This window comes from Ambystoma mexicanum, chromosome 2q (assembly GCF_040938575.1).
Source record: "Ambystoma mexicanum isolate Mex_15411 chromosome 2q, UKY_AmexF1_1, whole genome shotgun sequence".
Taxonomy (NCBI): Eukaryota; Metazoa; Chordata; class Amphibia; order Caudata; family Ambystomatidae; genus Ambystoma; species Ambystoma mexicanum.
Window position 1 is genome coordinate 80,588,481 of NC_090924.1, and position 26,402 is coordinate 80,614,882.

General features: G+C 43.2%; 1 protein-coding gene across 8 annotated transcripts in view; it reads left to right on the plus strand.

Annotated features, from left to right (window-relative positions):
- The window catches only part of DECR2 (2,4-dienoyl-CoA reductase 2), a 224,344-nt gene that overhangs the window by 176,803 nt on the left and 21,139 nt on the right, over window positions 1-26,402 (plus strand). For 4 of the 8 annotated variants that reach the window (XM_069646886.1, XM_069646890.1, XM_069646889.1 and 1 more), the window contains 5 exons: window positions 8,651-8,786; window positions 9,878-10,002; window positions 10,407-10,500; window positions 10,666-10,770; window positions 24,571-24,759. In XM_069646886.1, the coding sequence (XP_069502987.1) occupies window positions 8,651-8,786; window positions 9,878-10,002; window positions 10,407-10,500; window positions 10,666-10,770; window positions 24,571-24,759 (649 nt within the window). Of the gene's footprint in view, window positions 1-8,650; window positions 8,787-9,877; window positions 10,003-10,406; window positions 10,501-10,665; window positions 10,771-24,570; window positions 24,786-26,402 lie in introns of all 8 variants that reach the window. The other 4 variants (XM_069646888.1, XM_069646891.1, XM_069646887.1 and 1 more) reach the window with 2 other exon arrangements.

The window sequence follows — 26,402 nt, forward strand, 5'->3', positions numbered from 1 at the left end:
TTCGGCTATGTGCAGTAATTTTAATAATGTAACAAGCAGACTGATACAGAAATATATTGACACTGGTGTGTAAAATCTAGCTCTTTCTGCTAGATCTTGGGCGTTTCTACTCATTGGCTAGCGCCAAGAGGCCACTAGTGAAGGCCTGATTAATGGTTTATTAGAATTTCATAACCTGCTTTGAGTTGCAGAGCAGCAGGATTGTATGAAAAACAATACAAAGAGGCTCTTTTAAAAACAAAAGCCCGTCTTCCTACATCGTGGTATCCACAACATTGTCGATACCACGTGCCTTGCATTCTAAACGTACCAGGAGCTAATTGACTTCAAGTAATTAACGTGAATCAACAGTTCCTTTCCAGAAATGGTACAAAAGATAATCAAGCTAATGCCACACAACCCAATGGCAAGAGCATCCACTAACCCGGAACTCCGGGTAGATTTAACACCCACAAAATAAACAAAAATAGCTTTTCATTTGTTACTTTTTTTCAGAAAGTCGTTTAAGTATACCAAAATGTTTTCACTCAAATATTGAGGTTTAAATAGCTTGCCATTTCTTCTGAGGATGTAAGAAAGGCACTGCAACGCCCGGAAAGCCTTAAGAACTTTACTCTTCAAACATGCATCTCCTGGGTCATTGACTCTCAAACCTGTTCCTGGAATAACCCTCAAATGCACTGTTCCTTTAAAATACATCAAGTATTCAAATGCAAATTACTGTTACTGATATTGGAAACAAATATTGGTTTGAATGCTGTAATGGTGACCACCAGTTAAGTTCTGCACAAATGTGCACCTTGGTCTGACTATTAGTGCAGCTGTAGCCCACCCTATGTACGTGCATCATGCGCCCCACTCTTAACATGCTGCTCCCACAGTTTGTGCATGGCCCATTAAAGAAATCACAAACCGGGTATGTGTATTCAAGTATTGTAACACCAGACGTGTACAGTGAACTAAAACATACGATTATCCTACTTGAGGATACTCTAAACATTTAGCCAGATACCAAAAATTTATACCCTAAAGGGGAATTCTTGGGTTGGGAGGGAGGCGGCGGGGGCTGAGGAAGGGGAGTTTGGGGGCGAAACCCCACAATTTCTAACATATCCCACCCGAGAGGGTGGGAGGCAAAGCGATGAGGTTTTTTGCGGGCTGCCTAAAATCGTTCAAAAGAAACACATAGAACCGTTTTAATACAGCTCTGCTTTCATGTGCAGGTAGGAAGATAACGTCTGATTTCCAGGAATGTATTCTGCGAATGCCTGCTTTCCGGTTTTTCTTCCAAATAGTCCATTTAACACAGCAATCTATATTGTGCAGCAGGGGGACCTGCGTTCTTTCATATTTGATGAATCTGCATTCTAATAAATGCTTTTTAGAAGAACAGATGGTATAACTATTACCCCTTGGTAAGCCAAACAGGATATCTTTTTCTTTTCTAAGCCAATATTTGAGCCAATAGTGAGATCATTTTACTGCAATTTGCGACTAGTATGGTGATGAATTAAGATCAGAGAGAGAACAAAAAATCAGTAATTGCAGTATTGACTGATAATTATCAGGGAGAAGGAAGAGCATCTCTAGGCGAACACCTATTTAACTGGCAATCCATATACTGATAGTGAAGCCTAAACATGACTTTTAATTGGTGCGTTCTAAAACCAGATGCAAAATTGTCAAAGTAGAAGAGCTTTCACCTTTAGCATTCAACAATGGGCATATCGGGCCCTTCCCACTCTGTCATGAATTTCATAATGTTCACTGGCATACTCTTCTTCTTCCTGCCACTCCTTCCAGGAAGAGGATCCCATGCTTCTCTGGCTCTGCATGTTTCTCTTCTCTTTTTAATGCACATTGGCTCTTTATCCCTCCTTCTATAAGGGGTGGGCTGTTCCAAACTGCCCTCATTCTAGGTGAATCCTGTGCACACACAGGGTCAGAAACCATATCAGTCGGTCGTACAGGATGTTTTAAATCAACCTACAATTGAAGACCCATATAGCAAACGAAATCATTGGGATCTTGAGACTAGGGAGGATTACAATGCCCCTCTTTTTTTTCCGGTCCGCTAAGGGGGCGGGGGGATTACCCCAAGCGGGATCCTGCTTTCGCTTTCACCTAGTGTTCAGCTTAGCAGGCTAACCTCCCTAGACCTAAAGAGGGTGGCTCCCCCTTGGGGAGAGGGGATAGATACTCTGGATTTGTCACATTACACTCGCAGTATAAAAAGTTGTGCTGTCTGGATTGGCAAGCTAGTTAACCGGTGAGGTTATACTAATCCCTGCACAACCCATTAAATAAAAATGACAAAAGAAAATGGTCAAATATCCATGGGTTCTAAGGCAGTTGCCTAAACATAACCTAAAAACAATCTAAAAGCCTAGATTAAAAGTTGCAGGTGGAGCCTTTTAAAACCCTCCCTATAAGGATTCCCCTTTCATTCTCTGTGCTTTGATGTATCCACTTACCTTGGCCAAATAAATGAGAGAGGCAGCACAGGTCTTAACATGCTCTGCCAAACCTTGGTATCACATTAAACAGTGTTTCACCAGCACAGGGATAGTTGAAAGGGTGGTATCTCAATAATGTAACCATGGAAAAGAAAAATATGTTTTAAAAAAATTGCTTATTGCAACCTCCAAAATATGGAAACAATCAAATCTGCAATTTGGAAAAATTGGCAGGCCAATGAGTAGATTTACTGAAGACATTTAAAACCAGTTTGCTTCTTGCCATCAAATTAGTTTAGTTGCGTGGCTCTGTTCTGCTTCCTAATTATTGGAGCAAGCATACAAATTTGAATTTGGAACATTTGGCAAACTACCAATTTTAGGCCTATAGGCCAATCTGCTCTGCCAATGCTCTGCCCATTGCATTAAATTAGCTTACGATTTCAGCTAGGCCTCTCAGCTCTGTGGATCCATTTCTGCCTGCCAGCTCTGCTACTTTTGACTTCAGGAACCTTGTGTTTGTGTGGCTCTATTCTTCTCTTCAGCTTATTATATCGTGTGATGTTCAACCCATCATGCCGACCCTTGTTTAACTGCCGATCTGACTTTTTGGCGGTTATGTCTTTTCCTTGCCAGCCTATTCTGATTTGTGAGCAGTTTTGTTTTAATCGCTAGTTTTCATCTTTGAAAGTGCGGGCACGGCTGTTTCCCATTGGGTCGACGTTGTTTTCAAGAATTCACAGCATAGAAGTCAATCTTGTATGTGATCGGTATCTCCTCCACAAATATGTAATTTTCTACTCCTCCAAAAATTGACAGCCCAACAAAAATTGGAAAGTGGTTGATAGGTCTGTTTTCCATAGACTGCATTGGTTTGCAAAATGACGCTGTACATGTCAGTTAGAGGCTGATCTAAAAGTACCCTCCCACATTTAGACAGCCCATCAGGGGAAAAACGTGTAAGTCGTCCAATTACTTTATATGATGCTGCCCATGTTTATTTCCTGCTGGCATTCAGCATGCTATTTTTCTGTTGGGACATTGTCTTTCAAATGCAATTGCAAAAAATATCTTGCCCATGCATTGTCCAAATGTTAGTTTACAAAATGGCCAAAGAGCCGTATTAAATTTCAAATATATTCTAATAATGGAGAACTGCAGCTAACAGAAAGTGTTTTGTTCTTCTTCCAAAGGCATTTACTTAAAATAAAAATTTCAATTCAATCATTCAATGCAACTGAAACTTTGCCCTAACTGATTTATTTGTTTTTAAATAACATTTGGTTTTATAAAATTGAGCTTTACACTGTTTGATTCTTTGAGACTCATGTTTCAACATGTAATAAAATGCAGATAATATCTGTTCAATGTGTATTCATACTAGCATTACGCATGGAGTATGAATGTAATGGTTTAATATGTAAACCATATACAATAAAAAAAAAGTAAACATTTTATGGAGCTCACTGGATATTTCGATGCTTTTCATGGGTATTTTGAAGGTGATATTTATTTCAATCCGCATAAATGCAATTGAAATTTTTTCATGTTTGTGTATTGTGTGCTGCAAGTAAAATGTTTCAACCTCAATAGGTACAGATTCACTATGCAACACCTTAATATCAAAAATAAGTGTACAGCATCTGGAGATCCTTTCACACATGCACATTTCTGAACGCTTGGTGGTCTACAACATCTATCCATAGTTTAGTAGCGCATTTCGACGCATATTTGAAGAAATCCTTTTAGGGTAGCGCACATAGAACTGATCTTATATCTACCTGTGTATTGTTGCTGACCTGTGAAGGATAATTGACCAACAGTCATACCAGCCAACTCCCATATAGCAGTTCCCGAATGAACCAACAATAGATTCAATTATGTTTTAATAGAATCTTCAGAAATGTGCCATCAATGACCAATTGAAAGCATATTTTTCAAGGACTTTTTTAAAGGTAGGAATAACCATTTCTGGGATTTTACTTACCCATGAGATCCCTAGAATATCTGTATTAAAAAAAATATCTTCAGAAGGTTCACATGCACAGCCCAGTTATAAAGCTTTGGGTAAGCTAAGGACACACCATCATCCTTTATTGTCATGTATAATTGTTGCCTGGCTGCAGTGAACAGCAACTAATTAATGAATCACTACCCTCTATCCATTTCCTACCAAGAAAGATAGACCGGGCATGACATATAACAGCCTTATTGTAAGGATCCTTTTCAGCGTAGAGCGAGAACGGTTTATAAAGATACTGACCTATATGCAGGGGTTGTTGCTGGGTTCAGTTTCTACGGGGGGCATGCGTCAATGTATTGCATTGCAGAGTAATACACTGACCCTGTCTCCTCTTGAACTTTCATATTCGTAGTGTGAGCTTTGTTTTTAGCTGATGCAATGACTGCTTCAAACACTTCAGAACAATTGGCCACCACATATCTTTGCTCTAGGATCTGATCATAAAGTGTGAGCTGAGCAAATACATTGTTATCAAAAACCCTGTATTCAATTACTTTCCTCCGTAACTGCTGGTCACCCAAAATTAATACTTCTTCGGCCGCCAAAAGGAAAGGGTCTGCTGAGTGTTCTGATTAACTGTCCCATGTATTGCAGAGCATCTAAATTGGTATTATGTGCCCCAATATGGAGATGAGTGAAGACTAAGGTTTACTTCAAATTAATGAAGCCTCATGAAGTAAACCTCACATTGCATTTGTTTTTTTAGAGCAGATCTTGCAATTCAGCTTCAGTGGTGCAGTATGGAGCAATAAGGCAGAGAATCTAGAGTCTTGGTGACCAACTCTGTTGGTGACGATGTGCGATATAAATACCTTTTAACAATCTAGAGTCTTGGTTTTTGGCAAAAATAGCTATATTAAAAGCCTCACATGTTTTAAGGCCATTCCAGTTTCTATTACCAATTGAAACAATAGGTTATGTAGTTCTGCTGTAATATGTGAGAATCCAGTCATTGCTAGCAGCCCTTCATTTCGCCAGTTTCTAAATGGCAGAAAAAAATAAATCTCATTGTGGGTCAGAGACGCAAATTGCGCATTGCCCAAGTCAGATGAGCAATATAATTTGGGGATGAGGTGGGAGAGTGAGAAACTTTGGTTGCTACCGACGCATTTTCTTTATACAAACGTCCCAAAGAACACTGAAGTAGACAACTTAGCCTTTCTGTTCTAAGGTGAATCTACACCGGGCAGAATTACCAGCAACTGCAACTTTAAAAATAACCAAAACGGAAGGGCATGCAACCTGAAATATTTGCTGTGATTCTAGGAATATAGGAGTCTGTATGTTAATGTTTAATTAGACTTCAAGGAATACAGGATCGACTGAGGCTTAAAGAATTGGCACCAGTGCGGACGGTTGACAGCTAATGTAATCCCAAATATAGGTTGAAAGTTTGTTGACTCAAAGACCAGACGAGAAGAACTCATTGCAGCAACGTTTGCACCTTGCTATGGTAATGCTAGGGTCTTGCTTTAATATGAATAACTGTGTGCGCTACTGTAACATGTTTTCCCTTGATACCAGATGTGAATTTACAACATAAGATTTTGTTTCGCCTACACTGACCGTACCTTGATTTAACCCCTCACTTCCAGATGACCGATGCCCCTCGAGATGCCTCTCATTTGTGATCCATGGTTACTCTGAGATTCTGATTTCGTTCATCACTCATTTACAATTTCTTTTCCTACATTCATTCTACTGCATTGCTTTCAATGCAGAGATTTGCAGCATGTTTAATCTTAATTGCAATTGCACCTTGTTAGGTCAGGGAGCCCTTTTTGGCTCCCCTTTTGCTAACAGATTGTTGCCGAAACATGTTGCTAGCTTTTTGGTCTCCAAACGGTCTGTTTGCCGGCAGAGACTTTTATAGGGTTTGTCCTAAAACTTCAATCTTGTTTATGATGTGCTGCCCTTAGTACCCTTTATGGGTACCTGAGGAAGAGTTGCCTGCAGAGCCACCTCCTTTCGTCCCTGGTTGAGTTTCTGCACCCAGAAAGTGTTTGGTACAGTTCTGTGTTTTTACTTTTGGCTACACCACTGTAGATGTTTGTGTTGAGGGGGCACAAGTTTGCTGAAAAGGAGCAAAGTCACTACCAATGCATTTTAGAAGTCCTACACCCTTGCCCTTTTATTTGTGGCCATTATTGGTGCGTTCGTGCCAAGATGAACAGCCATTTTGGCTGCTCTGCCAATGCGGATTCTTTACACAGCCCAGACACGTCTGGATAAAAGGTATCTAGTGCAAGTTGCAAGAGTGTCCCTTGGGCACCTCGTTCCACATCTGATTGGGTGTGCCCATGAAAATTGAGCTTTGTTGGCCAATTCTGGTTGTCTGGCAAGCCTGTGAAGTACACATCTGTGCATTGGTGGGCTGGGATAACACGTGTGTGTGTGTGTGTATATGGCTGTGTGTGTCGGGGACAGTTTGTGTGTGTCGGGGACAGTTTGTGTGTGTGTGACGGTGTTTGTGTGTGGGGCACGGTTTGCATGTGGGGGGTGGCTTGTGTGTGGGGGAGACTGTTTGCGTGGTTTGTGTGGGGGGCAGTTTGTGTGTGGGGGTGGGGTGTGTGGGTATGTGCATTTTTCTATACAACCCCCCGTCCCCTGGCCATATTAGAGATTTGAATGTTGAAACTTGCTGGAAGGTGCTGAAGAGATCAAATGTCCCTGAAGAGCCTCAAGGCTGGCTTGACAGTGGATCTGTGATCTCACGCCCTCATAACTGTACTTAGTGCAATAGAATTCTGCTTCAGACCCATTTTGTCTTCATCCGGTGAGAATTGCTGAAATCCATTTCTGCAGCCGCCTTTTTCTTTCCTGAAGCGTCCTAGAACTATGGTTCTCATCGGACTCAAGTGGAGGGACTGGATTGTGCTGTTGCTCAAAACCTACAGGCTCCTTAGTGGGACATCCTGGATGTGACTTTTGCAGCTGCTCCTATTTATCGGTCTGTCCCACCCCCTGTGCTTAAGCCCCATCCCCACTACAGCATTCTGGTGACATGTTAAGAATTGGTTTTGTCTTTGCTGCTTTGTCAGTCCTACCAGCTCTCTATGGGTTTCATTGGGGGCGGGGAGGCATCAACATCGCCACTGGTGTTCCTTTGACCCAACAAGCTCCAGGGGCTCTGCTACGTCATCCTGAAACAGGAACAACCACATTAATTAAAGCTAAAACCGATTCAAAGTCCAAAGTGACCTTTGCAGATCCAACTCCTGGGCTTCCCTCAACTGCTTTCAATGGCCTTACTTATGTCACTGAGGTCTTCTGACTAAAGATTCATCACTGGTCTCATCTTGGTGTCTTGGGTCTCTGCCTGCAATCCTGATTCAAACCCCCCCAGTCCCTCCCGGCCGCGGTACTTACTGCAATAGGGCCTGTTTAAGCTCTGCAACTACTCAATCCTGAGCCTCTGGTCATCAAACCTTGGCTTGGAATTCTCTGTTGGGGTCCTATTAGCGTCTCCAAACCGAATGTTTCCTCTGCAGCTCCTGTGAAATGCTTATTTTTACATTACTTTTCATTAGAACAGTTCCTACAGTATTGTCCTGTCTTTACGTACCTAATAATTTTAACTGTGTAATTGTACTTCTATGTTTCTATTGGGGGTACCATCTTAGGAACGCTTAGTTTGTAATAATTACCTTTTGATTTTTGAAAGGACTTAGATTTTAGGAAAACCACATGTTCACAAAAAACCTTAAGTATTTTTTTTCTCTTTTGTAAAGCCACATGCTACTTTTCTTAAATGTTTGTGTCCATTTTGGACACTTCATAGTTGTTTATATTCTGTTCCTATAATTGTAAGCACTTACCTTGACTGACTGTAGAGATTTCTTGATGTGTGACATTAAATTGCAGCATAATTTTCATTAAGTGTGTAGCTCTCCCTCTATTGAGTGCTAATGTGCTACTTAGTACAATCATCTCCAATCCTAAGATTGGTATGTCATGCTCTTGTTTATTAACGTCGGGTATAACTTGATGATGACTCACAACATTCCCCCTAGTGCATCTGTACAAGAAAACGTGTACCACAAACGTATGTACTATACCATTTCCAAGCACAAATGAGTTGCCATCAACAGTTGTGTCACAAGCACCACAAGAAGAAACCATGTTACTGATCTCTTCCTTTTTCTTTTTGTTCCTTCACCTACTATTGAAGGCTGCGAAGAAGTTGGTAGATGCTACAGGTCGGCGTTGTCTCCCTCTCTGTGTAGATGTTCGACAGCCTCAGACTATCATGGCCGCTGTGGATCAGGCACTGGCAGAGTTTCGACACATAGACATTCTCATTAACAGTATGTTTTTTGAAGAGGTAAGGGGTTGAGGGTAGGGTTAAGGGGAGTTGGATCTGGAAGTGAGAGAAGCACTGGTGCAGTCTCTGCACTGTTCTGCATAGTTACTATGTGATCTGGTTTTGATTCCCAAGGCAGCTCTTACTCATTACTACTACAGGGTTTTAAATTGATGGCAGCTGGCAGCTATTTAGCACCTGCATGCAGTCTAGAAGACCCTGGTTAGCTTGACACCAACAGTTGGCAGGAGCTACGTTTGGTTGCCCAGGCCAATTGATGTCAAACACACTTGCGTGAATTTAACTATGTGGATTTGGGACAATCTATAAATAAGCACTAGGACACATGTATACAACATGTAAAGCATAAGGGGCCAGGGGTCAAACAATGGACAAAAGCATAGGTTTCTATCTTACGTGGAAGCTAGATTTGCGGAACGATATGTACTGGTCCCTCGTTTGCTAATGGTAGCTCCAGGTCACTTGATGTTGGATACTGAGGAGATGCTTTTAGCTCCTGCTTAGTCAGCCATCATTTTGAGCCCTTATACTATGCGTATGTTTCCACTTCCATGAATGTGTTCCTGTAGTCCTGCTCTGTGATTCCCATAGAAGTGAATTTTGTTTTTGATATGATATAGGATATCATATTTTATTTGTATGACGTTCGTACACAAGTGTTTCAGAACGCGACAAGGCAAGGGAGGAGAAGAGGGGAGAACACAACAATGATCTTACTAGGCCCAGTGACATTGAGAACGCGCGAGTGCATGGGAAAGGGAAAGGGGAAAACTGCATGGAAGGGGGAGAGTGGAAAGTGCGAAGCAGCGGAGAACAGATCAATAATAAATCAAAATAAATACATAACAGAGGCAATAAACAGTGTTAATGCAGCCAGCAAAGTGGCAAGTGCTTTGTTTACGGCAGCAGATTGGGTAAGTCTGATAAGTACAGAAAAGAAGAAAAATGGGGGCTGCGGGGGGATTGTATGGGTACAGATAAAAGTCCTGAGTGCAAGTTTCAGGAGCTTATGCTGTATCAAATGCATGTGTCCTCTTTTTGATTTACTAATTAATTGTTTTGTAACTTCCGCAGATGCTGCAGGAAACTTCTTGTGCCCAGCAAGTGCTCTGTCCTTTAATGCATATAAGACTGTGCTGGATATTGACACCATGGGTACCTTCAATGTCTCCAAGGTGCTGTTTGAGAAGTGCTTCCAGGTAATGCTTGCCGTCTCTGGATACAGTAAAAACATACCGTCTCTTCTGACTGCATGCCAGAGCCATAGGATAAAGTATTCCTCCACGAAATAGAACTTTGCTGCCCTGTACCCTTCTCCTTTGTGCACATCTATGCACCCATTTATGTTCATCACTTCACTAATTGTGCTTCAATACTGGTGTCTACTTTCACCCCCATCCACCTGTAACCCCTTAGTTGCATTCTACGTTTTAAGTACCGAGTGGGTAATCTGACTTCCAACCATTCACCCATTTAAGGTAGAGCACTATGCATTGCCAGTTCTGCTATCCTTTACATTTGAAACATTTTCTAAGCATTTACTACTCTTGCAGCTCCTCTCAACCAGCATGCATCCCATTTGTATTGATTTCTCATATTGTAGGACCGAGGAGGGGTTATCGTTAACATCACTGCGACTTTAAGCTATAAAGGTCAAGCCCTGCAGGTGCATGCTGGTACAGCCAAGGCTGCTGTAGGTAAGAGAGGATTGTTGCTTCTGCAAAACCCTTATACTTGTGTGTTCATTCTATCCTATGGTTGCTGTGCCAGCACATGCAAAGTGTTGTCCAGAGACCCTTGTTTTCTCTGACTGTACTGCTGAAATGTTGGGTTGATGCACCTCTTTTCTTCGCTTCCCTTAGATGCAATGACCAAGCATTTGGCAGTGGAGTGGGGTTCAAGCAAAGTGAGGGTCAACAGTCTTGCCCCTGGACCAATTTCCGGAACTGAGGGATTCCGCCGGCTCGGTAGGCCTGGGTTTCTCGGTGTATTCCTATTTTTTCATGGAAGCAAGCAAGTAATTCTACTGTGTTTACAGTCCTTGTGTAAAAGTACAGGCCATGCGAGAAAGTGAACTTTCAGGTCCTATTGTAAGTACAGTGAAATTGTAGGGCATACAAGTTCCACTTAGTCTTTGCAGTTCCATGGTTCAGCTTATGAATCTTCTGTCAAAGGTGCACTACTTTCCTTTGTCCTTGCTCTGACCTCTACATGACAGTGCTCCAACAACCGGGGACAGCGATCCATATCTAATTGCAGACATACAGTAAAGTAATCCATGAAGTCGCTGCTTTCCTGCCCCTGACCTTGAGCTGGAAGCGATTTGAATGTCTTAAACTTTAATGTGGTGTGATGCTCTCAGCCTTGTAATTGGTTGAGTAATGAAGAATTAAAGGTGCATTTGTGGAGAACGTTCCACCTGTAGGTTTGCTGTTTCTTCCAGACTGCCCCATAGGACATATTAACCACTGCAGCACCTTCAGGTTGGCATGAATTCCAGACAATGGTTGCCTTGACAGCAGAAAATGACCTCAGTTATTAGGAGTCCTGGATCCATGGCAAACTGTAGCATGGATTGGTGGTGGCATGCGTGACAACATAATCTGCCTATATACATGTTGAAGGTCCAGTTCTAATCCCGTTGGAAGCGTGCTCTAATGGATAAAAGCACAGTGAGTGAATCTAAAGAGATGTCTGCTACCCTATTCTGCAAATAGCAAAGCATAGTCTTCTTGTAGGCATCTCTAACAGGGCAGCGAGAAGTTAACATATTTTTCCTATTCTCTTTGTAGTGTAAAATCAAAGAGGAGTAGGGAGGCTACTATGTGAGGAAAGCACAATGTTTTCTAGATAAGAGAGCTATAATAGCCTTTCCTAGAGGTCAGGTAATATGACAAATACCCTTGATTGTGAATATTTCCTACAATATAAGCCCACGATCTAACTCTAGCGGATATATTGGGCAGTTTTATTTGTTCCTCCTCCTGAGTATTTTGTCTTTAAGCTGAACATTTATAAAATAACTTTTACATTATTTCCTCCGTTGGTGGTTTTCTCTTTTCTTCGTCACTGGCTCTGTGTCTGCCCTTTTGCAACCTAAGGGTTTCAGTATAGTGGACTTTTTTGCTTATAGGAGCCGGGTTCTTGGGACTCCTCATAAGAAGTAGCAGATGAGCAAGTGGCTGCAATCTATAGGCTGCTTCATGCAGTTTTGAGATCAGTTGGCTGGGGTTCAGCAAATGGTGAGGAAATTAGACTTCCTCCTTAGGTCTACTACTTCTACTTTGTAGTTATGCTGGCCATTAAGTTGCATCTGATGAGAGGATTTGTTCACGGGCTCCTAATAAGTTCCAGAATATCATCATGTAGTGCTTACTACGTTTACATGCATTGCCTCTACCATCTTAACCAGTAATACATAAGCTACAATGGTATCATCTGGTAGCACACTAGAGGCACTGTATCTTGACTGTCAAGTCCTCTTGAATAGATCTGAAACATACAGGTCTATATGTAGAGGCTTGTCGTACCACCTCCAAAAGACTTTTCTGAGCAGTATTGCAAGTATGATCACTCTCTTCAATCCACTTTTGGGGCTTATATTGCAAGAAGCACTTGGGGCCCGCTAGATCTACTCCAAAGTGCCTCTAGATTACATCTCCACTAGTCTTCGCTCCACTTGCCTCATGTTACCACCTCATTACCTTCATGGAATCTTGCTGACTTCTCAGGGTGAAAAGTGAAGGCTGGCGAGGGCTGAAAGATTTACCCATTAAGTATAGTCCCTAAAAGGACAAATGACTGATGGTGCTATTGGTCGTACTGCCTGCACCAGCATCTAGGCCTCATAGGTGTGTGCAGTTTGCTAACTCGTGCTCCTAACTCTCATGGGTCACACAGGATATGTGAGGAGCTTTTGGGAGTGGTGGGCTTTGATGCCCTTGATGGTAACATGGTGGATGGCAGGCCAACAGGCTTAGCCTTCACTCAAGCACAGATTCTGGCCAACCAGCCCCACAAAAGTGAAAGGCAAGGCCAGCAGTGTCTCTAACTCACCAAGAGATTTATTATGGCATGAACCTGGACTTCACGAGGTCTTGTGCCAAGTGTTTCCTGTCTACCAGGCACTTACTCCACACTGAAGAGCAAGACTGTGTCGAGGCATACTCTGATGAGTGAGGGCATACAAGCACACCTGGGCACCCAGGACTATCCAGCACCAAATTAGAAGTATTGTTCCCACAGAGCATGCTCTGCACCAGCGAGATCATGCCAATATGTTTGGTGCTCTTTCAGAACGTTCCTTGAATTTACCAGAATTCTGAACAGCTTTCATTCTCTGCATTGCTTTCTATCAATCGAGAAGCTCTGGCAAAGTACGTAGTTTAAAGTAGCATGCAATTTACCACTATCAAATGTGTCACTAAAAGCTTTTCTGTAGTGAATATGAACCTATTGTATGAGTTTACTTTTGAAGGGTTGTGTTTCTGTAGTGGGAAGTGTTGTTTATAGCAGTGTGATATTGTTGAGCAGTGGATTAGATTGGATGGCCTGTTCTTTAAAAGGTTTGTCCAGTGAAGTGGGGTGGTCATTGCAAGAGTGGGCGGACACTTTGTCTGAGCTCCTTTTGCCCATTTCCGTTCAAGTTTTGTGCTGTTGTGTCTTTGATCCCTGGACCGGTCAAGGTGTCTACCTGTTCTCCCTGTCGGCCTGACTATGTTGGATGCTTTAATGTAGATTCTGCAATATTGCTGGACACTGTGTGCATGTGCTGGGTGCTCTACTGTTTTGATGTTTCCAATGTTATGCTGAACATTACTATGCAATACCCCTCAGACCCTCACCTACCACACATTGGAGTATCTTTGACAGTTTCTGTGCATTAAGCCTCATTTACCTGGTTGATCTCTTATGATTTTTGTGCACTCTTCCTTATGCCCCCAACCTTGCTGCCCTCCTTGACTGTCGGTGTGCTCCTAAACTTGAGCTATTTTTTGTTCTTGGGCATAACTGAAAAAGGTTAGGGACTTGGCGTGTGGCTTTAATGGGCAGGTAAACATGTCTTCTGCATCTACTAAAGAGGCGGGGGTTATGCTTTCTGGTCACATCTCTGAATATTTTCTGGAGGGGTTTGTGTGTTGTGTTCAGGAACATTAAAAGGTGAAGAACAAGCAAGTTTCAGTAGGTAACTGGTAAATAAGTGCAAGGAATATGTTGCTGCCAACTATCTCTGCTTACTACTGGTTGTCTGTTTAGGACAAGAGTTCTGATGACAGTCGATACGAGGACTACAGACATTCTAATACATAACAATATTGGCACAATATTGGAACTGATTTGTTGCACGAACGAGAGAAGAGTATGATCTGCAAAAAGAGGTGTGCATAGAATATGGGTGCGATGCAAGGATTCAGAATATGGGAAACCTGAAGGGGTAGGAGTAGTAGCATCAGACCTTGCAGTCACAGGGTTTTCAGAGTCCATGGGAAAACCATGGTGGGATGGGGCACTAAAAGAAATGGGCAGTACAAATATATTGATACTGGACTAGCACCACACCCAATGAGTCAGATGGACTGATGTTCTTACCTTTATTTGATAAGTTAAGACTCCCAAACAAAAGAAGGAAATGGCTACCTATGCATCAAATGCCCTTCATCAGAACCATAATGCTTCAGACCTGTATGTCTCAGGCCCGAAGTACAGGTTTTCAAATCCAGGGCTGCAGTGCCTTAGCCATCTGGTGCCAGCCAACCTCAAATGCCCAATACCTAAATTAATGCACCCCACCGTGCATGTCCCGAGTCATCCAATACCACTCAATAGAACATGTCCCCCAAGCCATGTATTCCCCCTGATCAGGAGGACCCCAAACCTCAGATGGCCTCAGCTTCCATATCTTCCCCTGCCCTAAATGGTGCCAGTTGCTCATATGCCCTGTTGGCCCCCACTCTCCAAAGGTTCTCCCAACCTCAAATGCCCCTTCGTTCTGCATGATCTCAGTCCAGGATAATCCAATTCATCAGATACCCCTTACCTTGCCTTCCACCAGCAAAGGACGCCTGAATTCTAAGATGTACCAAGTTATCCATGCCCCTTAGCCTTGAACGCTCCCTACCTGCCTTGAATGCCTGTCATATTTTCACCTGTCCTTTATACTGCTCATTGCTGCTACATCTCCTTTCCTTCCCATCCTCTGATTACTCCCAACCTATGAAGATGTTCCCAAAATGTAGGGGGGTTGATTTGCTTGGGTGGAGATGGGATGTGGACAGGGTAACCTCACAAGTGCCAGATAATGGGATTGGACAAATGAGAAGGGCCTTTCCTGTAGCAAATTCTGTAATGTGTCACTGATGACCTCGATAACACATCATCTTTCAGAGATAGTGTCAGTAAACCATTCCCATCATGGTCCCTGTGGCATAAATGGAAACAAACTGCTATTCGTCAGGTGATATGCATGCCAATATGGTGCTCAAGGTTTTCCACTATACAGACATCCTGCATTGTTTCATCTTATTCCAACATGGTGCCCTGGCCTCTCAGGTCCAGCTGCAAGTGCTACTCGAAGACTGCAGTGACAGGAAACCCGGGCGGTAAGCTCTCTGCATCACTTCTTGGAGCACCGACACTGTCCGCTTGTTTCATGTTCTCCCTCCCCATTTTCTCTTTACTTTGGCCAGTCTCGTACTCCCTGATCTCATTCTCTCGCATACCTCTCTCCTCCTTGCCTTTTCTCGACTCCAGCTCCCCGCTTTCATTGCTGCTTGAATTCCTGTGATACCTTCCACAGCATTCCCTGGTCCTTCCTCCTTGCCTCCCGAGAACTGGACTGTTGGATCTGTCCATCGTCACCCGTGGATTTCTGCTTGTGGTCCATTATCCTGAGTTACAAGAAGGTTTTATTTACTCCCGGAGGGCTTCCCTTAGACTACACAATCCTCTGTCCATTCAGGGGTCGGATGGTCTCTGGGAGTCTCTCACAAGCCTCATTTCATAGGATTCGACAGCTGCCTCTAGGTAATTTGTATTCACCAGTGGGCCATCGCCACTACTTCTCTCCCCTCTCTACACCACTACAGCTCCCGCTTTCCCCATCACTAGAACTCGCACAACTACTAGTCCTCCACCCTTTCTTTCACTCGCTCTCCTTTCACTTCCCCACTCGCCCTTCTCATGCACTCCTTTCTCCTACCACTCACACAAACACACGCTCATGCACTTCCAGTACCACTTAATGTCATCAAACAAAACCTCACCTTGCACACCACCTGTATAATCCCTATCCACGCTCATCTGCACCATCCTTCCTCTGCCTGGTATCTTGGTCCACCTCTAACTAGGCATCATAAGGTGCCTGGAAGCATAGTGGCTGGTTTAATTTGCACCACCTTATTTATGGCCCTGTGGAATGGAATGCTGCCTCCATCATTGTTCAGAGTTGGAGGTGAGCATGTATGTGCTCACCCCTATTATTTCAGTGTGCATCACAAAGAAGGCAGGTAAAGGTAGGGTCAATACCTGCAGTTACAATGTTAATTTGTTTAAGGAAGCAGAACAACTTCACTATCTATCACAGAATTTGCAATTCCTGTTCTTGTTACAGCTCTATAATCTCAACAAAACAAAGGTACTGGTATGTTTAGGGGTTAGCCAGTGTGAAGTGTAAATGAATTAGAAATATTGCACCCGGTCTAAACCCACATAACCTTAATGGTTATCAATTTGCATGCAAAAATACATATTAGAACACTCCTACAGAATAAACAGATATTTACAGAGATTGATGTAAAAAAAAGAAAAGAAATATTTAATATCATAAAAAAATTAAGTACATATAGTAAAAACCAACGTGGAAAGACATGTGTAATCAAGAAAACGAACATTCATTTCCCATTTGTCAATTGGGTATGAGAGCTTTGAAACAATCTAAGAAAATTAGAATTGGTACATCAAGGAAAGAACATAAATGAAAAGCAATTACAATATTGACAAAAAACCAGTTATGTATCACTGGAATACTTGGTTGAATCACAGAAAAACACAGAAGTACAAAGTGATGAGTACAATTAAACCTCTATTCAATGTAATAGAACATATTAAGCAATTGAGAGTGGTATTCATTAGTAATTAGAATCAATTCCCGAAGTTGAAGATATTATGTGACGGGATAGGGCCTGCTCTAACCTGCTTGGTGTTGTGTTTCTGTGGACTTAATCATCTGCAATTTCGCACATTAATTCCAGTTTCAGAGATGTTCTCCCATTAACCAGACTTATCATGGTACCTGGTTGTTAGGGAGATTCTCTACTAGTCCCTTGTTGAGGACTTGAAGATCAACCATTGGCATGTCACAAGGTTTCCCTTGAGTTATTCCTGACTTTCACAGGGGTGGTGTTACTAAACTCATGTCGCTCATAGTGGGGATGAGGGGCAGTAGTAAACCTGCAGAGATTTCAGCACGAAATCAAGGAATGTCCACCCAGTATATCACTGAAAATGTACTGTTTACATGTAAAGCTGTGCATCAGAAAATCGCTACACTAGGTACTAGTACTTTATAGTTTTTATATTACCCCTTTTATATTTCTGAAGGTTCCCTAAAAATCAAAACCAATCTAAGAAAGCATACACCACAAATGTATAGGTTAGTAAAAAATTCATAGTTTAGAAATTGTGTCTGAATCCTTAAAGAGATATGGTAGTTTGGACAGGTCCCGAGTATAGGCTTGAAAACCGGTATTGGTAGATTCCATTGGCAGCTGCAGACAATACTAGTGATGTTGGAGGACCCTCATCAGAGGAGATCTAGACCCAGGTTCGATGACCACAGTCTCTCTCGAGGAGATTGAAATGCTGGAGCCAAGTTCAAGATGCAGGGGATGTCCTCGTCAGGACGGGGCCTTAAAATAGTGCTGCTAGCAAAATCTCAAAGCCCAAAAGAATGGGACCAGCAACAGAATGAAAGTAAGACCCTCAGGATGTTGACCAGATTGGTGATAGAAGTCGGAAGTCCTGGAGTCGTAGGTGGTGAGGTTGTGTCCAGTGTCTAGATTTAGTTTGGTTGAGGTGCCGATTCCTAAAGCAGGGCCTGGCAGCAGAGTCCATGTGGGTGGCTCTGCGGGGAAACCTTTGTAGACCAGTTTGGAGGACCCTTACGAAACAAGCCACAAAGTGGTAAACCTGATGGCAGCAGCAAAGAACCATAATGGTGACCATTTTAATCCGGTCACAGGATGCACCGATTGAGGCAATGGTCTGCATGGCAATGACACAGGAAACTGCCTCAGAGGACAGCTGCAGAAGTCCAGTCCCAGGCCTAGCACAATTTATCTAGCCCTTGTGAACAGTAAGAAAATAACATAACTGTTCAGTTTACAGCAGAGACTCTCACTTATCCTCCAGTAAAGAACACTGTCCAAGAGCTTCTAGAGGAGCAAATAGGGCTGCAGTGGGGGATTATCCAGCTGTTCCTGTTTAATCTGAGAGAGGAAGGTCCTGAAGCAAGATTCTGCTGGATAGAGGGGCAATAATTAGCCTTGAGGATGCTCCGAGACAAGCGGCAGGTTTTCAACAAGTTACATCATAGTCTGTCCAGCTACACAAAAGATGTTCCCGATGGGTTTAGTAAGTAGCTTGAGATGTCCGCCAGTATACACGCACATCCCAACCCCTCCAGTCACCATTCATGTACCAAACTCTAGCAGCCTTCCTGGCCAGGAAGACTCATCTCACCCGTACATTTGTGGGTACACACAAAGGAATATTGATTGAGGTGTCTGGCAGACCCAGCCTAAATCTCATCCCATTCACTCAAAGGAGACTGCGTTCTGAGCCAGAGCACATAGGCAGAATGGCCAAAATGGCAATTTCCTCCATAAAAAACAATAAGAATGGCCCGCCATGAAAATGGCCAGGTCACGGGGCTTAAACACACTTGGTAGTGTTGTGAGGAGTCAGAAATGCTAGGAGGGCAAGTAGATAGTTTTTCCACAAGTAGCCATTTTATTAAATTGGACTCCATATGGCGCGTAGCCTCAGCCAGTTCAGTAGTTTCCTGGAGTAAAGCAATATCAGCCTTGAGGTCCACCAATTTAGATGGCACACTATTCCTCTTTCTCCTGGAGTTCAACCCGTGAACACTCATTAAAATTATTTTTAAATCAGCCATACCATTGATTTAATTTCTCATAATCTCCCACTTAATGATAATGATGTGTTTATTTATATAGCTCCTTAATCCAAAGCACTTAACAGTGAACATATTTACATACAATATCACACAACCGAAATTGGTACTCATTTATCGACCTCGGAAGGATGTAAGGCTGAGTTGGCCATGGCGGAATTCAGACCTGCAGATCGCGCTCAACCCGCTGAGCTATCTTACCCGCTAACTTCAGGCCTCCCACCTCAGATGCATATGCCCCAGAACTGTAGGAGTCTGTTCATCAAAAGTAGTCAACAACCCTATTTCACTGTGAGCTCTCCCACATTGTAAAAACCCACTGAGAAGAAATTTCAAAAAGGAGCAAAGAAAAGATGAAAACGACCCTGCCTGGGGTTATCAGGCCGAGATACCTGAATGAGGGCACATGCTCCGAAGGCCCTTATAAATGTATATGAACTCTAACAAATACGGCTTATAGAAGCCTCATCAACTACTATAACTAGCGGCTCACAGTAAACCTGAGAGAAAATCCAGCCACACTGCTGTATGCAGTGCATTTTAACAACTTCAGCATCAGGGTATTCGAATCCAGCTTTCACGTAAGCGCCTCTGAGTCCCTACTTTTCCTTCTGTCCATTGAGGGTCTCCGGCGATCGTTTCTTCTTACTCTTCTTGGGCACACTCTTGACTAGTCGGTGGAAGGGGCTTCCTAAGCTCACCCTTGTCGGTTTTGGGAATCTAGGGTCTCATTGGCTGCACAGAGGGAGGTAAACTGATGCTTGACCAGAATGCAAAACGGGTATCCCCATCTTTAGAGAATGCCTTAATCAGTCAACCAGTTAATTAATGGTCTCATCATCCTGCGCTTTTATGTAGATCCTTGAGACAAGTCCTGGAACAATTGAAGAGAATCACCTTTATAGTCCTCTACCCGCTGTGCTCTGGTCTTCTGAAAGATAAGGTCTTTGGTTTTAAAGAAGTGGACCCTCGTCGGCACATCTGGGAGGAGGTTCTGCCATAGTTGAAAGTATGAGTACACTCTACGCGTGCAATCAAGGGTGAGGTTCGCCTCTCCATCTCCCAGTATTTCTATGAACAAGCCTCGGACATGTGCTTCTAATTCCCGGTTTGTGACCTCCTTGGGGATCCCACTGATGCAAATCTTATTCCTGCAGGACCTCTTCCCTGCGTCCTCTTGTTTCTCTTCCAGAACTCGTATAGGACTCCAAAGCGGCCACTCTCTGTTCCAGTTGGTTATGAGTGTGTGTCTGGTCTCAGAAGACAGTCTCCAGATCTCCCAGTCTGGTTTCATTCTGATGAATGTTGTGCAGCACTTGAAGGGAGATTTTTAATTCCTGCAATGTTGTTTCTGAATGGACTGGAACAAGCTTGCCCATTGTGACCAGTTGTGCATCTAAGTTCAAGGTAGAGATCGTTTCGGAGGCCGCTGGGCTAGTGGAGGTGGATTTTCAGCTGTTGAAGCATATCTTTAATGGAGGTCACCGACTTGTCTTTAGCTTTGCCAGACTTCATGATATGGTCAATACAAGTAAGACTGGTGTGTGAGATGAGGGAGGTGTACCTAATTAGAGGCCGGGGGCATGACGTTTCAGACACTGGTGCAGACGCCAAATGGGTCACTGGGCAACCTCACAACCAAATATAAGTTATTTTCTTCACTGTTCAACCTCCACTGCCAACTACCAGCTGGGAAGCCGCATGGCACATTAGCCCGTTAGGCCAAGGATGCCGTATAGTGGTGGGCTCAATGGTATCTGATGACCAAAGGGGCATTTACTGGGATCTTTCTCTGAATGCGCTCCCCGGTGGCTACATGAATTGTCCGGTGGTATTTAGCAGCCTATGGGCTTCATTAATAGTACGGCGTTAAGGGGTTAACGGCACCGGTAATAATGCCGGTGCCTTTAACCCCCTACCGCCGGATTCCGAGGTCCCTTAGCGAGTCCCACTAAGGCCAGCTGGTTTTAGGGAGCCGCTAAGGGACCAGGGAGCTAATAACGGGCCCACTATTTGCGGGCCCGTTTTCAGCTTCTTCCCCCCATTCCCATTGAGCCCCATGGGGGCTTGAATGTGGGGATTTACCGGGTCCTCCAAGGTTGGAATGACCCGCTAAATCCCCGTTCCGAGTAACCGGTTCTGGACGCGGGTTTGGAGGCAGCCATGGCGCTAATAGCACCATGGCTACCTCCGAAATCGTAATGAGGCCCTATGTCTTTAGGCCCCACACACTTCCGAATGGCAGGGGTCTGCCTACAGTTTCAGTGCATCATCCATGCAGCTCACCTCAGCAATGTAGTGCAGCATCTTTTAATACCCGCTGGGTGTGCTGCCCTGTTTAATGGCTGCACGGAGAGGCCAGGAGTGCAGTGCTTGTACCGGTCAGCGGTCCCTTTCGGCCTGTGTAGTGCGGGTTTGTGCCTAACTAAGGATCTGTTGATAATACATGGTCTGTTGCGGGGCGCCACAAGAATATAGGCTGGTACTGTCTGCCTCCTGGAGTTTGAGTCTGACTTCAGCAATGTGTGGCGCAGCTCGCAGGGGAGGCTGGCTCTATCCTCGAAGTGCAGCGCAGTTACCAGGAGACTATGGTGCCGCCCAGCTTCCGAATTGGGGAGCCGGGGCCATCAGTAATGCAGTGTGGGTGTTCAGCAAGCCGGGCGCGCTCTGTCTGTATTAATGACGACAGCCATATTGGCACAATCAGGACTCTGAGCTTCACGTATGCAACTATTTTGGGTGCCCAGCCAGCTCACCAGTATCCAAAATACAAACCATTGATGCTCGAGGGGCGCCGGAGTCAGCGCTGCATCATCCGGATGAGAGGCTTTGTTTCCTCTGCTCAGGGCTGCAGAGCTCACAGGGCTGCGTCGCCATTAGCCTCCATACAGGTCATCCTCCCATCCCCCAGATTGATCTTTTTAAGTTCTGCTATACATTTGTGACGTAAGATTGAGTCTCCGATTTTGCAACATTAATTGATAAAGGTCAGTAATTTTGTTGTCTGCGAGGTGCAAACTGTGGTACTTTATTTATTACTGATATAATTGCTGTTTTCTGAGAAAAGATCATTGCATAACCTACATTTTTAATAAGGTTACAAAATACATAGAGTTCATTTCAATTAATTAGCACATCAAATATTTAGAACGTTACTAAACAAATCAATTCACTGACATTTAAAACATTATTACAGATTAGGTTTATATTTAAGTCCTAAAATATGAGATAAAGTGTCTCCATTCATCCTAGTCATCGCTCCCTCCAGCGTGCAATTCTTTTAGGAAGCGCAGAGCAGCAAGTCTCCATCTGTTAGATTTTTGAGTGAAGATGTATTGCCAAACCAAGGCCTCGATAAAAGTTTATGGTCCTTATTCAGGTGATTAAAATATAGGACACAACATTGGGTTTAAGTTTCTCATTCCATCAGTAGATGATACATAGTTTCAATGATTCCCTCTACTTTACAGTATCAACAGATTCTCAAGCTACATTCCAGTCCCTCTTTCTGCTGGATTTTTTTTTTGTGGGGAAGAGATTAAAGCAGAGGTGCAAAAATTGTGTGTGTCAGTGTTGACCAGGGAATCTTTGTAAATAGTGGTGGAGAACACCATAAGGTCAGGCATATAACAATATTCCTGAAAATAAGCGGTATCCCCGAACCTCCTCAGTAGTGACTATCCAGTCCCACAGTTTTTGTTTCGCCTTCTCCGGCATTAGTTGTAATAGTTCAAAGGTCAAATTGTATTGGATGATACTCTTGGCATTTTGCTACCCACATATTCAGGCGGTTGCAAAGGTGATTGTCTAGTAGTTGTCTTAAATACCAGTAGATGGAGTTCTCGTCCACGTAGGCCATTTTCACCAGCAACCTTAAGTTCTTCCATATCACCCTGCCCGAAAGCATAGCCCCAATTTTTTTTGTTTTTTATTGTTGCATTCACGGTTTACAGAAAACCTTACACAACATAAACGATACAAAAAACTAAAACATTTATCGCTCATAGCACTATTAAAACTTGAAGAAATAAAATAAAAATTCACAATTCAAATTTCAGGTGCATACCACAGCAAGTCATCACAGTTCTTAGGTTTTTCTTGTCCAATTCGGTTGTAACAGACTTTAAGAAAACATTTAAGACTAAAATCAAAAAAACATTAGCACCCCACATACATCTGCACCAGAAGAGGTTCATAGACACATCCGTGTTATTACCAATGGTATCCCTAAAACACATTAGCCAGTTATCAAAGTAGGAATAGTCGGTGACTAAGTGTCTCAAAGTTTCGGTGTAGCCCCAATTAATATCTAATCACATGTGCTGGTACTTCCTGCTGAAGCCTAAGTGCTCTCCTCCAAAATAGGCCCTATAATAAGGTTTCGGCACCTTACGTGATGACTGGTAATTACTTTCTTTGTGTACAATCAACTGCTGGGACTAATGAGAAGTGCCAGAACATTCTATTTATTTGCCTTGCTTGTGCTACACCTGCAATCATTTAATGATTTAGGAGCTTGGTTTCGTTCTTTGTTTCAAATAAATTAAAAACCCAAATAAATTAAATGATCCACTCTTTCCAAATTCTTATTGCTCAAGTACATATAAACTCGGGATACAGGTTTTTCCTTTGTCAACGGAATGAGAAGACCTTAGTTTTTGCTTCATTAATGCGTAGGTCATTCATCCTAGTGTAGGTTTCCAGAAAGGAGTATGGTCCATCTAGGCCTTATCGTCCGCATATAGCAAGTAGTTGACTGGAGGACCACCCAAACTTGTGGGGAAGGAGCATGTGTTAACAAAGGCACTAGAAATATCCAAAATTAAAAAGGGGGGCTAAAAGGCAGCCTTGTTTCAAGCTGCGTACACTTTGAATCGGTGCAGATAACTGGCTCTGCCTATTCCATCTAACCCGTACACAGGTGTTTGTGTGCAGCGCAATGAGCATTTCTAATAGAAGAGCTGGGCAGTCCCATGATTGAAGTTTGACCCATAATTTATTCCGATTTATGCTGTCGAAGGCCATGGAGAAGTCAATGAATGTTATATATAGCGGCTTTTACTTCTCCATGGTCTGTAGTACTTGTAAAAGGGCTCCTCATTGGTGCACTTGTGGAACATGTAGATTAATAGAGTTTAGGTATTAATCCATATTGATTTTAAGTGTCTGCCTCTGAATCCTCCCAACCCTGTCCCAAAATATAGACCTGTTCTTTTCCCTTTTCAAAGACTTTAAGGCATGCAAAACTTATGTTTTTTTTTTCATTCAACCTTGTTGGTCAAGTGAAACTTAACTTACATGCTGCACAGCTGGAGTGATGTGGAATTTACATCGATTGCTATTCCTAAAATACACGTTTTTATGTATAGAAATGTTATCACTTTTTCTTTTAAACATTACCAGTTTATTTTTCCCAAATGGGAATCCACTTAATTTTTTCCTAAATTGGAGCCTTGAACTGCCCTCTTGAAAACAGAATATTGTTATTAGGCTGTCTTCTGTTCCTTTTTCATGAGGTTCTCCCCACCCTTACCTTTCTATTTGTTTACCTTTCTTGTTCTCTCTTGTATTATAGGTGGCAAATGGGCTGAATCAGGCAATCTCTTCGACAGCATTCCTCTTCAACGGCCAGGGAACAAGACTGAGATTGCCCACAGTGCCCTGTTCCTGGCCAGTCCCCTGGCATCTTATGTGACTGGCACAACTCTTGTGGCTGATGGGGGAAGTTGGTTGACTTCCGCTAACAACTTCTCTGCAATGCTGGGTAGTTCTTTTCAGTCTAAAATATAGGTGATGTGGACTTTTAACCTCTCCTTTTCTCCCCTACCCCGGGGTTTGCTAACCTTCACCTGTCTGTAGGAAACACATGCATAACAAACACACCGGCATGGACATAGACCTCAACACATATTCAACACCTTCTTGCCAAATGTGGCCCTGATCCTATCCCACATTTACCCCATTTTCCCATGTGCACTCTTGCCCCCACACCTTAATCTTACTTCATGCACACACTCTTGCATGGCTCCCTCACCAACCCCTCTGCTTACTGTACACAACATGCACACTGGACAAATTCACCCATAACCCACTCACCATCTCCAAATACTCGTCTCCTCAGACTCTACCTGCCGACACATGCACCTCCAATATACACATATTCGGGTCACATTTCACCTCATATGCCTACCGCTCACTCCTGTAATCTTTGCCTTAGCTTGCCTCTCATCATGCATGCATTCCCTTGCTTTTTCAGTGCTCTCCTTTGAGCCATTCATGATAGAATGATTAATGCTCAAGTCACAATTAAGATTTTATAACCCAGAACGGAGATTAGTTATTTCATAACACTCTGTATTTGCACTAGGACAGTATGAAGATCATAAAAAAATGCATTGCACCTTCAAATAACAATGTGAGAAGAAAAAATGTCCTTGGGACAAGTGGGGTTGACTTGGACAGTGGCTGCAGATTGGATCTTTATCAGCAGATCCTTAAAGCTATTCTGGGATATCTAGCCCTGCAGCAGTGTTTGAGTGTAAAGCTTGGTCTCTGCCTTATAGGGCACCTGGCCACTTCCTGCCTTTAATGGTTGCTTGCTGTCTCTTGGGTGAGAAGTCCCACCCTGGTTATATTGGAGGAAATATTTAGTTATCCTTTTTCAGGGAGATTGTTATGTCAAATGAAGCCTCAGCATCCCGCCAGCAATTCACAAGAAGAGTGTTGTCCATTCCACTATCTATGCTGCCCCTTTCAGTCACACCTGCTGCAGACCCTGTGCTATTGTGTGGTGCTAATGCCATGTGCAAGAGAAAGAAGCCATAAGCTTCAGAAAAGACTTGTTGAACGCTGTGTTGCAGGCTCCCAGGTGCTGCTATTTCAGCTGCACTGGGCTTGCGCCTCTCTGTACACAGCCGCATGGGTTCCTCTAGTCTTCACACATTACCCTAGCATAGTCTATCCTCTACATATCTTACTTGATCTTGCTCTGTTATCTCCAGTTTGTTTTCGACTGTTAATTGTTAAATGTGTACATTGTTTTGGAATCGACATTGTGCACTTTGTACATTTGTTTTCATCCCCCTTTCATGTGCCTGGTACCTCTTTGCCTGCGTATCGCGCATCAGGAGTCTAGACTACCATGGTGTACTGAGTAGGCTCAACACAGCTTCCGCAGCACACCAAGGCTTTAGAAGTTGCTTTTGTTTTTTTGTGAGATGTTTTCCTACCTGCCATCTTTGTCAAAAGGGGACCCTCACTCACGCGGTCATTGTGCTCAGGGGTGGAGCTATGGTCAACTCAAATATGTCAGTGTGCGGGAGTGTGTGGCTGTGTGTGTGGCATCTGCACTTCCATATATATATTAGGATATTAAACTGTTACTTGTGGCCACGTCTTGACATAGCT